The sequence below is a fragment of the Haliaeetus albicilla genome, chromosome 20 (genome assembly GCF_947461875.1).
Source record: "Haliaeetus albicilla chromosome 20, bHalAlb1.1, whole genome shotgun sequence".
Taxonomy (NCBI): domain Eukaryota; kingdom Metazoa; phylum Chordata; class Aves; order Accipitriformes; family Accipitridae; genus Haliaeetus; species Haliaeetus albicilla.
Genome location: NC_091502.1, coordinates 9,327,455 through 9,344,187, shown reverse-complemented (window position 1 = coordinate 9,344,187; position 16,733 = coordinate 9,327,455). Strand labels below are relative to the sequence as shown.

The 16,733-nt window shown below is 39.6% G+C and overlaps 1 protein-coding gene across 3 annotated transcripts in view; it reads left to right on the top strand.

The window, feature by feature from the left end:
* Positions 1-16,733, top strand: part of ZC3H12C (zinc finger CCCH-type containing 12C) — a 45,924-nt gene that overhangs the window by 10,174 nt on the left and 19,017 nt on the right. For all 3 annotated transcript variants that reach the window (XM_069808231.1, XM_009918685.2, XM_069808230.1), the window contains exon 2: positions 10,539-11,305. In XM_069808231.1, the coding sequence (XP_069664332.1) occupies positions 10,611-11,305 (695 nt within the window). In that variant the 5' untranslated portion in view covers positions 10,539-10,610. The remainder of the gene's footprint in view (positions 1-10,538; positions 11,306-16,733) is intronic.

Genomic DNA, 16,733 nt, shown 5'->3' with positions numbered 1-16,733 from the left:
GTGGTGCCCAGGGACAGGATAAGAGGCAACAGGCACAAACTGAAATGCAGGAGGTTCCCTTTGAACATCAGGAAACACTTTTTTACTGTGAGGGTGACCGAGCACTGGCACAGGTTGCCCTGGGAGGTTGTGGAGTCTCCATCCTTGGAGATACTCAAAAGCTGTCTGGGCAGCCAGCTCTAGGTGCCCCTGCTTGAGCAGGGGTATTGGACCAGATGACCTCCAGAGGTCTCTTCTGACCTCAACCATTCTGTGATACTGTGGAAGAGCATTGCTTAGGGATCCATGCCTACAGTGGATATCCAAAGTTACGGTGCTGAGAACTACTTTTTCATTATCCTCTTAGGTAAGCATAGTGGGTTTTTATTTTGTCACATGATCAAAACTATTCACTTTCAAAATGGAAGTCTTTACTTCAGAAAACGTATCTCATTTCAGGAGCTACTTCTTAGTACGGTGCTGACAGGTGATGCCAGTGTTTTTGCTGTTACAGAATGCTGCTTTATGCTTTCTGCATGGTTGGCTGGTATGGCTCAGGCCTGTTGGGCTCCTAATGCAGGCAAACTGTGCAGTTAGGCGCAGCTGCAGGCGGACACCTTGTCATCTCATGACAAACAGCTTATGGTCACAGCCTTTGTCTACCCACAGACAAGGAAGGACTGGATCCGTTTACACCTGTGGTTAGCAAAAAAGTAATCACTACTTATAAAACTTAGGGTTTTCCTCTTCAAAAAATATTAGAGGACGTCATGATAAGTGTTGCAATGGTTCGCTTAAGTCTTGCATGCAGTCAATACTGGTGATCTAATGGGATTATACTAGAAACTGTAGACCTTGTAACCTTCTTTTAGGATGATGGTCTGCTGGAAGATGCATCTCTGCTTTTTTGAATTTTAAGGATAAATACAGACAGCTGAGTCTTTTTTCAAAGAGTGAAAGAACTCTGCTGCTTTGTTTTAATGCATTTGAAAGTGCATATTTTTCTACAGAGAAATTACACTGCATTTGAAAATACAGTTGTTCCTTTTTAAATATGTTTTTTTAAAGGCTAGTTATTCTCTAGGCAAAGCATTACTCTTCTTTATCATAATATCAGTAATTTTTCTGAGTTGTAGGCACTTTTTACTGGTTGTTTAGTTCACTCCTCTGTATGGCTGTAGAGTGGTGGTAGTTTGGGATTTTTTTTTTATGACTGTGTATAGATACAGTCTAGAGCACCACTTACTATTCCTCAAAACTAAGTAAACTTTCAAAGTGTTCCACTTAAGATAGTTTGCATCTCTTAACATACTAACTGGAAAAGAAGAATTTCTGTTGTATTGTCATCTCTTAATTTTAAAGATAAGCATCGCCCTTGCAGCTTCCAAGTCCAACAGTAAATATAGGGTATTTTGCAATGGCACAGCAGTGAGTTTTGTCTGTAGCATACAACCTTAATTTCTATTTAGTAAATGCAATGGTATGTGATTGATTTAACTTGTGCACTGTATTCTTGCAAATGCGTTGTTTATTACTGGAGGCTTAGCATGAAGTTCTACAATAAAAGGTAATGATATACTTTAATGGGACAAATTGTCTTTCTAATTGCTGCAATAGTACCACTTGAGTTACAGAATGACTATTTTGTATGCTTGCATAAAATAATTTCTTTTTAGATAAGGCTTTGTTTTCAATGTGTTTGAAACAACAAAAGTTGGCTGGAACTAGCAGCTTTTTTTTTAGGGTTGGTTTTCTCCCCCTTATAGTAGTGCTTCCCTAATATCTTTAGCCTACGCTGTCTGAATTTCCCAGCTGCTCTAGCTCTCCCTCCTTTGGTCTTTCTGATCCTCCCATGCGTGCTTTTCATACCAAACTGGGCAGTGGAGGGGAGGGGACACTCCCCTTACCACCCGTCGCCCAGCTGAGAGATTCACCCTGGTCTGCGTCTCTGCAGCATCCCATCACCTTGCTGTGTGCCGTTCGGGAGTCTCCTTCCACCATGGAGTCCCTGAGCCCATCATCTCCAGCCAATTCAGGATTTTGTGCTGGCCTGCTGTTTCATCAAGTGGCATTAGGGAACTGATGAGCCCTGTACACAATGTCTGATCTCACTGTACACAATGTCCGAGGAGCCACAAAAATAGGTTTTTATAGCTTACTGATCTTGCAAGACCAGAAATTTGAAGAGCTGTTATGTTTGCTGTATTTTGGTGACTGGATTTAACTTACTGACTCTTTGTATTTTAGATATGGTAATAGGAGATTGCTGAACTAGTTGGGTTATTGATTTTGAAGGTTTTACCACAAGAAGTAGAACTTGCTTTGTCCATTTGTGCTGTGTACCTTATAGTGATGCTGTTATAGCTTCTCACAGATGTGATGGGAGAGCCACAGTGTTTCTTACTAAGGTTTCTTTGTTGTGGTCGTCATTCCCAGAAGGAAGCCTCATGTACTGGTTAAACAGTAATACGAATGCTTTTCTGTCATCACAAGCATGATTTAATAGGACGATCTGCCACCTTGTAAACTTTGGGCAGCCCAGCTTCTTTTAGGGAAGAGCTGAGAAGATGCTTCCAGAACAGGTAGCTGGTTTAAGTAACTGACATGGTGCACAAGGTAGAATTAGAAAATGTCTTCTTAATTCATGCAACTACAGCTTGCTAGAATATTTTCTGTAAATTAAACAATATGACATAAGTCTTCAGATTGTATCTGTTCTGACTTTGGTCATAGTGCTGCAGCATGGCATTAGCATGAACATTAATCTGCAGCTAAAGTTTAGACCTGGTTCCCTGAAGACATGCACTTGGAGTATGGAGATGTCGTGGTTTAACCCCAGCCAGCAACTAAGTTGTTTTGGGGGGGGAGTGGTATTCTTATTGTTACTGTAGAAGACATTGAGGGGGGAAGTCTTTGCAAGTAAACTTCTTACAACCTTATTTTTAAGGCAGATTTTGAAGCTGGATCATCATGCTTGCCCTTGTTGTGCTTGTAGAGCCTGAAGTATACCACTTTTGTGCTACAGAGTTCTCAATTTGTTACAGATGTACATTAAGGGATGTACGTTAAGGGTATCATACCTGTCCTCTGCAAAACAAGCATTTCTGGTATCACAAAAGAAGTGCCTGGCTCTAATCAGGGATATAGCCAACTTATGACTAGCCAAGTGATCCTGCTTGCATTTAAGGGCAGTTCTTGGACATAGGTGAACTGGACTGGCTTCCTATTTTGCTTACAGAAGTTTTAATATGCCTAACATTATCCAATACCGGCAACTGAGGTAGTCTAAATACCACAGCAGGGACTGATTAGCTTTTTCAGATCACTGCTTTTATTCGCTGTTTGCAAAGAGGCTTAATCCAGTGGTGGAGATCAGGCATCCCACTGTGCTCGTGGGTAGCTTTCTCTCACTCTTTGTGTTCACAGTGGCAGAAATTAGTGAGGAGTCTCCTCCTGCCTCTGACTTAACAGCTCCAAAATAGTGGTGTTAGTAGTTGTTCTTAGGCGTGTTTAATGGACAGTGTAGAGAAACTATAGCTGGGGTTTCTGCTTTGCAGCTTAATATCTGGGCACATGATAAATGCATCAGTGTAATAGCATGATGGTATGTGATTTCATTTACTATGTTGAATCACTTAATATCCACATAAAGCTTGGGAAATTACTCAAAGCAGTTTTAACAAACCTATTCTCATTCTTTTCTACTTTTAAATCACAGTAGATGTTTCCCAGCAGATTGCCTGTCCTCCCAAGCAGAGGAGGACAGCTGCCTCTGTGGTTCTCAGTATTGCTTTTAGTCATGTAATCATGCTGAAGTTCAGTAAATACACTTTTCTAGTAGTCATTCCAATGAGCATTTGCAAATGTAGAATCCCCTTCTCTGGCTGATCTGTCTTCACTGAAGTTACCAGCAGTGGCAGCTTTTTATTTGAAAGTTCACATTGCTCCAGGTTTTTTTATCAAGCATCAAACCTTGCTACTGTTATATTGCTAAATATGTGTGTTGCAGGGCTTGGTGGTATTGGAAATGTTGGGCAGGGAGGGGAGGTGTGGACTGAAGTTTGTTCTTTCCATGTGGCTTACTTCAATAAAAATAATAAAAAGTTGGCTATGGCCTAGCTCCTGGCTTTTGTTCAAATATTTCATCATTGCAAAGAGACAGGAAGATCTTGGCATCTAGAACAGATCTGTGAAATAAAAGAGAAAGAAGTTCTGTTGCAAACAAATATGAGTGACTCCAGAACAAAAGAGTGGTTCATAGTTCCTTTCTATTGAGTGCTGTAATGTTTCAGTGCCACTGCTTAAAAATATCCATTATTCCATATATTAACATTACGTGGGTTTATTTTAATCAGTTTCACCTTCCAGTAAAATTACCCACAAGTACTCTGTTAGAGTTGTGTGTAAATGCAAGTTTATTACATTTGTTGAATGATGTACAGAAGTGTCAGGAAATTCAGAAAGTGGTTTCTGAATACATTTCAGTGTTTAGTGTGGGCTCCTTTCATACCTCCTTGCACTTTATACCAATATGATTAATTCTGCTAACAAGAAAAGGGGACTACAATAGCTACTGATAGATTTATTTCTCTTTAATATTTTTTGTTACAATGAACTTTTTGTTTCTGTAATAGAAGGAATTATATTCCTTATGACTGATATATTTTAATAGGAACTCACAACTTTTACTACTTAAAAATAATTCCTTTCTTTGTTTCATGAATTAGAAACAATGAGGAGAAGCTGAAGTCTGCCCAAGCCAGGTGTTTCTTGTTGGCAGCCTGCTCCCTAATGACTCTGGCTCTCATACAGCAGCTGCCTGCTAGTCTCTTTTGTATGGCCTATTGTTGCTGCACACCCCTCGTTAATACACATGCTGCCCGGGGCAGACCCTGAGAATGACATCAACTTGCTTATCTTAGAAACCTCCAAACCTGATGCAGGGTGGGGAGGTTGCCTTGCATCTGCCCGGCTAACTAATTGTGAGCTCTGTGGGTTGTGATTGGCTCCGCGTCCGCTCAGTAATAGGTTAAGCAAAGACATCGTGGGTCCATCTGTTCGTCCATTCATTGTTCTGCTTGCTTGCCTGAAGTCTGCAGCTGAAATCGTGTTAAGGAGTTGCTTCTGGAACAGCTACAAGAAACCAATGTCTGTGTGTTTTCCAGCGAACGTAAGTATATGGGCTTCTCTCTGCAGAAATGGGACGTTTCACCTTTCTGGTGTTGCAGCGTATCAGTTTGCATTTGGACAACGTAGCTAGCATGTGTGTCTGCTGAGATTTGCACACTTTAGGTGTCTCTTGGAAAAAGAGGGAAAGAAAAACAGTTATGTCTGAAGACTAAGTATATTAAAGAGCAATGATCTCACTCAGTGTGTTCTATTAAGGAACTTTCAAAAGCATCAGTAATGGTGTATTTCCCAGAATTTGAAAATAGTAGGCAGTAGCCATCAACAGAACAACAAATTTCCCTCTAGCCCCCTGGGGAGAAGGGGAGGTTTCAACTTTAAGTTGTAAGTTTTTACCCTTTTTGCAAATAAGCTATTATTTACTTTAATTTGTGACTGGTAGAAAAAGCTTTTAAGGAAAAAAAAAATCAAACACCTTTTCCATTATACCATACAATAGGTAAAATTTCCTGTGTTTGTGAAAATAAGAAGAGCTCCAGTGTGGGCTATCTGAAGATACTGTAGTGCAAGATAGAGCATTAGAAGGCTCTCAGATGGGAATATGTTCCAGTCAAAGGTTTTGTGCTTTGGAAGCTATTCATAAGTGTGTTAGATCTAGCGTGGCTATTTTCATAAAGTTTCTAATCTGTTTTGTTTTATGTTTTGAGTTCAGATGTTAGGCTGAAGAACAAACACTGTATACTCCATGAACCTGTGTTCCAAGGATCCTGTAAAGAAAAAAACAAAACAAAGACCTTCATATATCAATTGGGAGGGAAAGAGAGCATATAAAAGGGTTAAAAAGAGGTTTGCATTTCTACCACATGCCCTATTGTGTGAACATATGCATGAGTCTATTGAAAGTTTTCAGAAGATGGGCAGGCCACCAGTTGCTGGTCTCCTGCAGTTCCAGTAGACATCTGTTGCCCCAGAGCATTAACCAATCTGTTCAATGGGACATCCTTCCTTTGTTGGATAGAATGATGCAGACAACAGCACTCGCTGAAATACAATGGTAATTAAATACATAGAAACTACAGCAGTAGGTATTTATTACATATTCATTATTTTATTTGCATTGTTGCAGTATCTTTATCATTTGGATAACTGATACATTTTTTTTTCTTTTCTGATCAGCTCTACACTTCTGTTTGTGACAAGTAATGACAGTGTTTCAACAAACTGATTTCAATATTTTCCATTTTGTGTTTAGAAGACTTAGAAAAAGTCTGCCTGTGTGAAAACATGCTGAACTATTTCACTGTAGAATGTATCTTCAGAAACTTTTGATGGTCTTTTGAGAATACACGATTTCTGTTATACTGTGCCACATGACACACTATTTTACTCCTTGTTATTTTCTTCTGTGAACTAAATTTGCATTAAATTGCTTTTCTTATGCTCTGTTGTAAGTGGAAAATATTCTGAATACATATTAAAAGATTAAATGATCTCCTTGCCCACATCCCTTTGAGAAATATTTGTTTTGTGTTAAAGTGAATTAATGGGCTCATTATTGTTAATGGTTAGTGGAAAATAAATAGTGGTGACTTCTAAGAAATGGGAAAAGATTACACTTCTACAATGTAGTAGCACAGTGCTCATCCAGTCTTACATTCATACTTGATAAATGTCTTTGACTCAGTAATACAGTATTTTAGGCCTTTAACAGTGAACCTAGTGTGAGATACTGTAGTTTTAAACAGGCTATCGTTTAAAACTTATGTTGTCATAAGTATGTCTAAATTGGGAGTTACCTGTTTTATTAACTTTTTTATAAATACAAATTCTGTTACTCAGCTGTGATGAGCATAACCAAGAGTTGAAGACTTTCTTGACAAGAATTTTTTGGCTGATTTTTGTTTTTTTGGCTCTCAGTTGAGTCAGAATTCATAGGAGGTATTTTTCTCGGCTATATTGCGTTGTATTAGTAAACATACTTTAAAACCATATGCGCGTAATGAGAGTTCCTTGTAAATAAAGAGTGCAAGGAGTTCTTCTTATCTGATGTTACTCCTTGGGTACATGTGACCTTTTCTGGTTTTCATGAGCTTCATTGTCCTAAATATAGGTATACTACTGTTTATTTGCAATACAAATTCATTCAAATAGACTGGCTGGCATGTTGCTCTTCACTAACCAAATCAAGATAAAATAATCAATTCCAGCAGCGTTCAACAGTGACATCTGATTTTCATGGTTCTAATCAGTGAATCTCATAAAGGACATCATGTTGGGCGCTCCAAAGTCTAGCATTTCTAAGAGATGCTGCTGACCACAAATACAGTGTACAAAGTTTACAGACGTTGTAAAAATTTGTCTGAAAATAAATACAGTTTGCATGCCAGGAATAGTGTACTGCTTATGCAAAACTATTTCAGAAATCTTTAGCTTTGGATTTACAGTGTAAATGTCATTTTAACTACCCTTTTAAAGCAATAGTATGATGACTATATATTATCTGTGGCAGATTTTAAAGCTGCTGCTCTTATTACTCTATTCTTTAAATAGTTTCTGAAAAACAGTAGAGTTCTGTGCAAAAGAATTATATATTGGAGCAAGATGGAGATTGACAGGAGACTTAAAGCAGATAGATGCAAGGCTGATTATGTATACACTCCCAACAATGGACAAAGGCCAGTTTACGGTCATTTTTCATACACAGTCAATGTGCAAATCATCCAAAGTATGTTTCATATAATGCCTGATCTTCAGACACATTCATATGCTAGTGACTTCTTTGAATCCCACTGGAGGGTGTTACAATTGTAGTTGCTGTAAAGCACTTCAAGGAAGAAGTGATTGGAGAATGACTTAAGTATTATTTTAACTAACACTAAAAAAAGAAAAAAATCCTCTTTCTGATCTATGCACTTAAAGCTTTGTTTATTCCATGCTGTTAATATGCAACCTCCTCTTCCCTCCTTCCCCCCCCAAAAAAACCCCTCCCTCTACTTTTAGTTCAATACTAAAATGACATTTCACAGTACACGGATTTAGGCAGTGACCCATTATCTCCCCGTATTCTGTGGCAGCGGTACATGAGCCAGCTCAACTTTTCAGTCCAGCTTAAAAGTGTTGCCCATTAACTAGACTTCCTCGAGTCAGAGCAGATTGCGGGGTTGGCGGAACAATGATGTCGGGGCTTCCAGATCGGTTTGGCAGCTGCATTGTTCTCCAAGGGGAAACCAGACGCACTTAAGTCCCACTCTCTTTCATGGGCTTTTGTTCATACCAAATTATTCTTTCGCTGTGCTAGTATTCATGATGGTATGTTAAAGGAGCGCATCCTAGCAACTAAAGGCTGGTTGCTAAGCAGCCTCACTTCCAATAGGGGTTTCTTGTTTGAGATTTTTTTTTTCTTTTTTTTTTTTGGTGTCAGTTCTGTGGAGACCACAGTGTTGGTTTTTTAACTGTATCCTTTTACTGGGATATTGTTGTGATTTGTTACTAGCGCTGTGCTATCAAGTGCATTACGTTAGTTAATAAATCAGTGTGTGAAAAGGTTCATTTCCTAAATTCTCGTTGTGTTGAATCTGTGGTGTTGCTTGAAATCCTAAAGCTTTGAGTTGAGAAAGTAATATTCATTGATACACTGCCTGAAAATTACAGCCCTGCTACCTTCTAACAAGATGAGATCTAAATAAAAATTTATTTTCTTTCCTATCAGCCTTGCCTGGATTAAGGTGTTGGGAGATGAAAACGCTGATGATAGATTTATTTACTTATTTATTTATTTATTTTAACTAGAAATGCTTAGGTAAAGGAAGTTTTTGTGCCCCATAACCAAAAAGCTCCACCACAGCAGTGATGTCTTGGCACTCAGTGCCTACAGAGTCTGCTTTTACTGAACCACAGATAGAGTCTTTTTCTTGATTCTCTCTAGTCTTAAGCCTGGATGAATTTCCCTTGTGTGCACTCTCAGACTTTTATCCCAAGAATAGTAAAGTATACCATATTTTAAAAGTACTGGGTCATTCTTAAATGGTAACCTGTAAGGGGATGGGAGAGTTAATGTATTTGCTGACAGATTTTGGCTGTTCGTGAGACATCTTGTAATTTGTATTAGTATAGATCACCAGATTGTTTGACACAATGTTTTTTCTCAGTATGTCCTCCTTGATGAAATTTATCTGTAATGTATCTGTCAAGTTCAAGTGAAGTCCTTTGCCTCTATATCTTGCTTTTATTTTCTGCCTTGTAAGATGGAAGTGTGAAAGAACTCTTTGTTTCATAGTCTTCCCTTAATGTAAATTCTTTTTCATGGTAACCTTGCAGTACAATTGGTCCATATGGTCCATTTTTATCTATGAGGAGTAATTTATCTTTTACTTTTTTGAAGCAGTTAGCAAAGATTCATGTAAATAAGGGAAAGAGGTAGCAATCTGCTTTTAAATGTAGACTGTGGAAGTAATTCTTGTGATGAAATGGGTAGCTAACTTCTGTATAACTACCGTTATGCAAAATTCCTCCAGAAAAACAGATGTGGCAAGCGTATGAAGTCCAGAAAGCCGCAACTTTAATTCCTCCATGACTTCTATCTATATATATAGTTTTGATTCAGCAAAAGGCTTGCACAAGTCTAGTCCAAGAGTTGAAATCAGCTTTTAATTTTGTTGCCTTATTGGCTTGATGAATGGTCTGTTGCAATCAGTGCAAAGGCTTCCATTGGCTTTATTGGCCATTAGATCAATCCATGTCTCTAAATGCTGTATGTGTTAGTAATGCAGCACTCTGTTGAGAGCAATTAGTCTTTCTTGACTTAATTATAACTTTGCAAGGGAATTCAGAAATAGTTTGAGTGTATTCAGTTGAACTGATAGTGTCTTTTAGGGCCAATAAGTTTTTATCATGTTTTCTGTTACTAATCCATTTTATGTGTTGTGATGTCTTATATTTGCCTAATAAGCCAGATAATCTAGTGCTATGCTAATTTCTTTCTATTCAACAGAGTTTAAGGTATTTAGTTTAAAAAGCTTTTCTAGTACTTGTATTTTATAGCTGCATTTTTTTTTTCATTGTTACAATACTGTCTTAAGCTAGAAGAAATATCTCGGTTCCTTTATATCATGACAAGACTTCTGTCTCTACATTACAGTAGGTAAACTTGCAGTGTTTGGTTTCCTATTCTTTCATAAACCCATTTCTAGAAATGTTTAAGTAAAAGCATTTGATACACTCAGAAAACAGATGATCAGTTGTTTATCCGCTTAGCTATGGATGTTCCTTAGAAAAATTTTTTCCCCAAAAAAGTTTTCCATGTTTAAAAAAAAAAAAAAAAAAAGTTGTATTTCTCTGCTGTGAGAGATTAAATGCAGTTCTGAGGAAGCAGCAAGAAAATACAAAACAAATAATATGTGTAACCAGTTGCAACGTTTTTGTTCTCTCTTTAGGAATACGGAACACTTTATATTCAGGAGTACAAGAAAAACAGCAAAGTGGAGTCAAGTACATGCAGCAGCTTCATGGGCTTGAAGGATCATCTGGGGCATGACTTAGGCCACCTTTATGTGGGGAGCACTGGCACACAAATAAATGCAATTGTACCTTGGTCAATGGCAGAGAAGCCAACGATGGATAAGGTTAATTCTAGGAAAGATGATGTAGACAAGGAGACATCTGAAGAGACTTCTGGAAGCTCCAGCTGTGACTCTGAAGAAAGCACAAATTCTGATAATGATTCAGAGAGACTGAATAGTTCTGCATCAGAATCACACGTACTGCCTAAGACTCACCGACAGCTGTGCCGATCTCCTTGCTTAGAGACTCATATACTAAAAAGAAACGACATCTTGCAAGACTTTAGGATAGAAGAGGCTCAGATAGTACCCAAGGAAGTCAAAAAGTCCCCTGATGTGCTGAAAGAATATCAAACCAAACTGGAGTTTGCACTTAAGTTGGGTTACTCTGAAGAGCAGGTTCAACTTGTACTAAATAAACTTGGTACTGATGCTTTAATAAATGATATTTTGGGAGAACTTGTCAAACTTGGGAATAAAACTGAGACTGATCAGACTGTAACTAATGCTAACACTAGTGTAATACGTGAAGCGTCTTCCATAGAGTCTCAGAGGTCAGAGTCTCCACTGCAGGAGGATGTGACAGAGGATGGTGACAACCTGAGGCCTGTAGTTATTGATGGCAGCAATGTTGCAATGAGGTACGTGACCATGAAGCTTTTGCTTTTATATTTAAATGAAAACAGAATGACCTCTTCCCATTCAAGCACTGATGTTCAGTATAGTTGCCTAAAACTGTATGCAGGTTCTCTCGCAAGTGTCTTCGTTGACCCCACAGTATGCCAGTCTTGTAATCAGGCTAGAGGTCTGTAAGAGTTCAGTGGTTTGTACTCACTGTTAAAACAACCATAGGTTAATGCCAGTCTCCCTTTGTAGGCAACTATCAAATCTTTCCTTCCCACTGCCAGCCTAGTACTTAGTTAATTTTTGGTAGGCACCATTGCTATGGGTAATTGCTGTATCCAGTTGCATACAGGACGTTAAAGCAAATGTAAGATTTTTTATGATTATAAAATAGTGATTTAGAATTAAGTGGTTTAAAGGATACTTATTCTTGGCAGGCCATTCTATGATAACTGGTCTGTCTGTACAATTGGTTTTAGTTCTCAGATTTGGAGTTAGGTTTTATTGCTATTAATTCCTGAGATTACTATGCTTCAGAGTTTCACTTACAGGCCCACAGATAACACAGCGTATCCTCACAGATAGCCTACAACATTCACCCATCTTGATCCCAGTCATCTAGTTGCATAGCAAGAAACTGGTCTGTGGGGAGGCACTGAGGTTCACGCTTCATCAGTGATTAGAGAGAGGAGATGGCAAAGAGAAACATGCTGAGGGGAGTTTATGGCTATATGAATGATTGAATGACAAATTGATTAGTAACTAATTGGGTAACTCATAAGGATTGTCTGATTACTAGCATCATGGTTTGGAAGGTCAATTTTAGTCTTCTGATAACTTGATGTGGTTTTCATTAGCTTAGTAATAAAAGTTTGTGCAAGACATTTCTGGGCTAAATGCACAGGTTTTTTTAGCTCCTAATCAAGTCAATTACCTTTAAATGAAGCTTTTAAAAATGAAATTTAAATACAACTCTTATTTACGACAATATGATAGTTTTTGTTTATTTAAGTAGATACGTTAATCCATAAAGCAAGGATGCTTCTGTGTAAATGGGGTATTCCTGTGAGTTCTTTCTGCCTGATGTGTCATTCCTAATCTTTTTGTTCAAATTGAACTGTAAAGGAAGTATGTCCAGTTGAACGAACACTGTTCTGGTACTCAACCAAGAAGTTATCCAGAGACTTCTAAAATGGGCTTGGATTGTATTTCACATAAACCTAAAACAGTTGTGTAAGTGTTAGCTAGTTAGCACAGCTCAGACTTGGTGGGTGGACTTAGGATCAGCTTCTCCCACAAGCTGCACTGTACACACTCCAGAAGCAGCTCCAGATCAGTCACTTTTCCTTAATGTTTATTCTGCTATTAGCATAAATATTTAGGACCTGCCTTTCTGTACTCAATTCACTTTCTTGACCACCTACATAAAATGAGCCAAAGATGAATGCATGCTACAGGGCCTTAAAACAGATTATATCTATTAATATAACAGTCTTTCTGTATTCCAAGAATTGAATTAACAGGTCTTTACTTGTTTTCTACCAAATTTAATCACAGAATCATTCAGTTTGGAGGGGACCTCTGGAGATCTTCTAGTCCAATCACCTGCACAGAGCAGTGTCAGTTCGAGGCCATGTCAAGTTGGGTTTCAAACGCCTCCAAGCATGGAGACTCAACATATTGTCTGGGCCAGTGTTTCAATGCCCTTGCTGTAAGAAAGTTTTCTTTTTTTATGTTTAAACAACATTTCTTGTATTCCAGTTTGTGCCCATTGCCTCTTGTCCTGTCACTGGACACCAGTGAGAAGTCAGTTTCTGTCCTTTTTATTCCCTCCCATCAGATATTTATACACATGAGTAAGATCCCCCTGAGCATTCTCTTCTCCAGTCCCAGCTCTCTTGGCCTCTCCTCCTATGACAGGTGCTCCAGTCCCTCGATTAATTTTGTTGTCCTTCACTGGGCTCTCTCCAGTGTTGTCCATGGTTGTTTTATACTGGGGAGCCCAGAACTGAACCCAGCGTTCCAGATGTGTCTTGCCAAGGCTGAGCAGAAGGGAAGGATCACCTCCCTCGACCTGCTGGCAACACCTGTTGGCCTTCTGTGCTGCAAATGCACATTGCTGGCTCGTGATCAGCTTGGTGTTCACCAGAAACCCGAGGTCCTTCTCTTCAGAGTTGCTTTCTGGTTCGTTGGCCCCCAAACTGTACTGATGCCTGGTGTTAGTCCTCCCCAGGTGCAGGATGGGCATGTCCTTCTGTTGAACTTGCAGAGGTACCTGTTGGCCCGTTTCTCTACCCTGCCAGGGTCCCTCTGAATGGCAGTACACCCATCTGGTGTACTCCTCCCAGTTATGCATCCACTGCAAACTTACTGAGGGTGCGCTCTGTCCCGTTATCTAGGTCATTAACAAAGATGTTAAGCAATGCTCACCCCAGTATCAGTCCTTGGGGTATACCAGTACTGATTGGCCTCCAGCTAGACTTAATGCCATTAATCATAACCCTTTGAGTGCAGCAGTTCAGCCAGATTTAAGCCTACCTCTCTGTCCCCTTATCTTGCTCATACTTCATTAGTTTGTCAGTGAGGATAAGATTGTCAAAAGCTTTGTTAAAGCCACAATAAACAGCATCCATTACTCTCCTAATCCACTGAGCCAGTTATCTCACCACAAGGCTATGAGGTTGGTGAAGCGTATTTCCCCTTCATAAAAATCCATGCTGATTGTTCCTAATCTACATAATTTGTTAGGAAAGGGCTTCCAGGAGGATTTGCTCCATCACCTTTGCAGGGATCAAGGTGAGGCTGACCAGCCTGTAGTTCTCTGAATTATCCTTCTTGCCTTCCTTGAAGATAGAAAGGATATTTGCTCTTTTCTAGTCCTTAGGAATATTCCCCAGTCACCACAACCTTTCAAAGATTACCAAGAGTGGCCCTCACATTGTCATTAGCCAGCTCCCTCAACACCCTTCAGTGCATTCCATCAGGGCCCAGCAGCTTGGGAATGTCCCATTTCAGTGTTCACTAACCTCTGCTGCAGGAAAGTCTTGTCTTGTCACCTTTGCCCGACGTCCTGCACATCAGGGTGGACCAGTCTTGAACTTGGTGGAGGTGATCCTTGAAAATCAACCAGCCCTCCTGTGCCCCTCTTCTGTCCAGGGTCATATCGCATGGGATTCTCCTGAACAGGCCAAAGTCTGCTCTCCTGAAGTCTGGGGTTGTGATCCTGCTTTTTGCCTTGCTCGCTCTTCACAGGGTCCTGAATTCCACCACTCACGGTCACTGCAGCCAAGGCTGCCCCTGACCTTCACATCTCTGACCAGTTCTTCCTTGTTTGTAAGTATGAGGTCCCACAGGTTCCCTTGTTGGGTCCTCAGTCACCCACATTAAGAAGTTACCATCAATGCACTCCAGAAACTTCCTGGATTGCTCATGCCTTGCTGTGTTGGCCAGCCTATTAGCAAAGACACTTTTGTTCTGCTTGGTCAAGTGGATCCCACCTCTTCCTAGAAATCAGTCCTTGATTATGAAAGCCAGTCCCATGTTTGTAAAAGATGAGTCCCTGTTGCTGACACCAGCTGTGCAACTAGTTGTTTACTGGCAGGATCTGTCCTTTTCCCTTCAAGAAAATAGGTAATAGTAAATAAGCACTTTAAATACTTAAAAGGAAAGATTTCAGCTTTTACAAGTAAAAGAACAATGTTCAAAGCATTGGGGGAGATATGGGAATTCACCTGCAGTTCAGACAATCTTCTTCAAATTTCTGTATCTAGATGTCCAGGGTCCTGTTCTGAGTAACTAACCTATAAATTGGCAAAGTCTATTTTTTTCTTTCCTCTTTGCTTTTCCAAGCTGTGGCCAATGAGTTCACTTTGGAGTTGCTAAATGTAAGTGGGTCTGTGCCCTAAGTAAGACTGTAGATAGTCTTTCGAGAGATATTCTTGGTAGCTCTCTCACAGAAATGGGTAGACTGTGATCTATATTCTTACTCCCATGTTGTTGTAATACACATACTTAATGATAGCATTTACTATTAGAATTATTCTAGATAAGAACTGCTAATTTTCCTTTAAAGGATGTGTTTGATGGGGGCAGGGGGAAGTTTTGTAGAGAAGGTTGAGGTGAGTGATGTCTGATAATACAAGTAGGATGAGACAGCTGTCCTCTTCTGGAAGCATCTGTGTGCTGCCCTGTGTCTCACTTGCATGACTAATTGAGGATGCGGTTTCACAAAACATCTAATGAGTGACACAGAGTGGCTTACTTTCAGTCTTGCCTCTATCTCACTGCTGGGGATGCTTTCCTACCTGCACCTCATCTAGTGACTGCGTGGCTGCAAAATGAGTTGATTCAGGTCCCTAATTTGGAGAAAAAAAAATCGGAAAGGATTATTTTTCCATTAGACCTGTAAATGAAACCCGGTCTTTTTGTGGTTGGGAGAACAGCTAGGTCTGACACAAAGGAGGAAGGATGTGTCTGATTACGTGACTGGATGTTCATGTTTGTGTAACTGGTTGCATCTAGTCAACTGATGATGGGTGGATTTGTGGTTCCTTGAGGGCAGCACAAAACAAGGCTTGGGCCAGAATAACTTCCTCTGGCCAGCGAGAGCCAGCATGTATGGTGACTACTCGTGTTCCAGACAAGACGTTTTAGCAAACTGTAGTTAAAAAAAACCCCTATCTCTCAATTTTTCTGCCTTTTGGTAATGCTTGGAAAGCTTTTCTTATACTTTGAGATGGCATTGCTTGTCTTTTGTGCCTTAAACTGAAAACTGTTAATCAGATACATCTTGTGTATTTCAAGTTTAAAACTCCAATATTGGCTAAAGAATATGAATTGGTTAAAGTTTTAAAAACAAAACAAACCCACTCTTTCAACTGAAGAGCAGAAAGGTGGCTTTTGCAGGCTATGACTTGAAGAATTCCCATTTAGTTTCTATGGGATACTTCAAATCTGGTCTTGTTCTTTCGTTATTCTAGCTTTCATGGTGTTGACTTAATCCTTTTCCAGAAAAGTAAAGACGACTACACGTTTAAGCCTAACACACACAAATTCTTCTTTTAGAATATTCTTACAGATGAGACTGATTTTTCTCTGTGCATGTGTGTGTAAACTTAAAATCAGAGCTGAACAGCAAATTAGATAATCCCCTAGAACAGCTGTAGAGCTCGATAGACACTTCCCACAGCTGAGAGTGAGGCTGGACTAAGGTGTAGGACCTGGATTCAGTTGTGCCATACCTGAGCAGTGACCTGTGTTGGCTTTCCAGAGAACTGTGTAGCTCTAACCCTGTGTCATAAGGTGGGGTTTTTTTGCATGTAGATGATGTTGTAATGCAAAATCTTCATTTAGAACCTTAGTCCACGTGACTGAGGCAGGCATTTGTCCATAGACATAAAAATGCACTCAGGACCTTATTTATATGCACAGCATAGGTAATAGGTA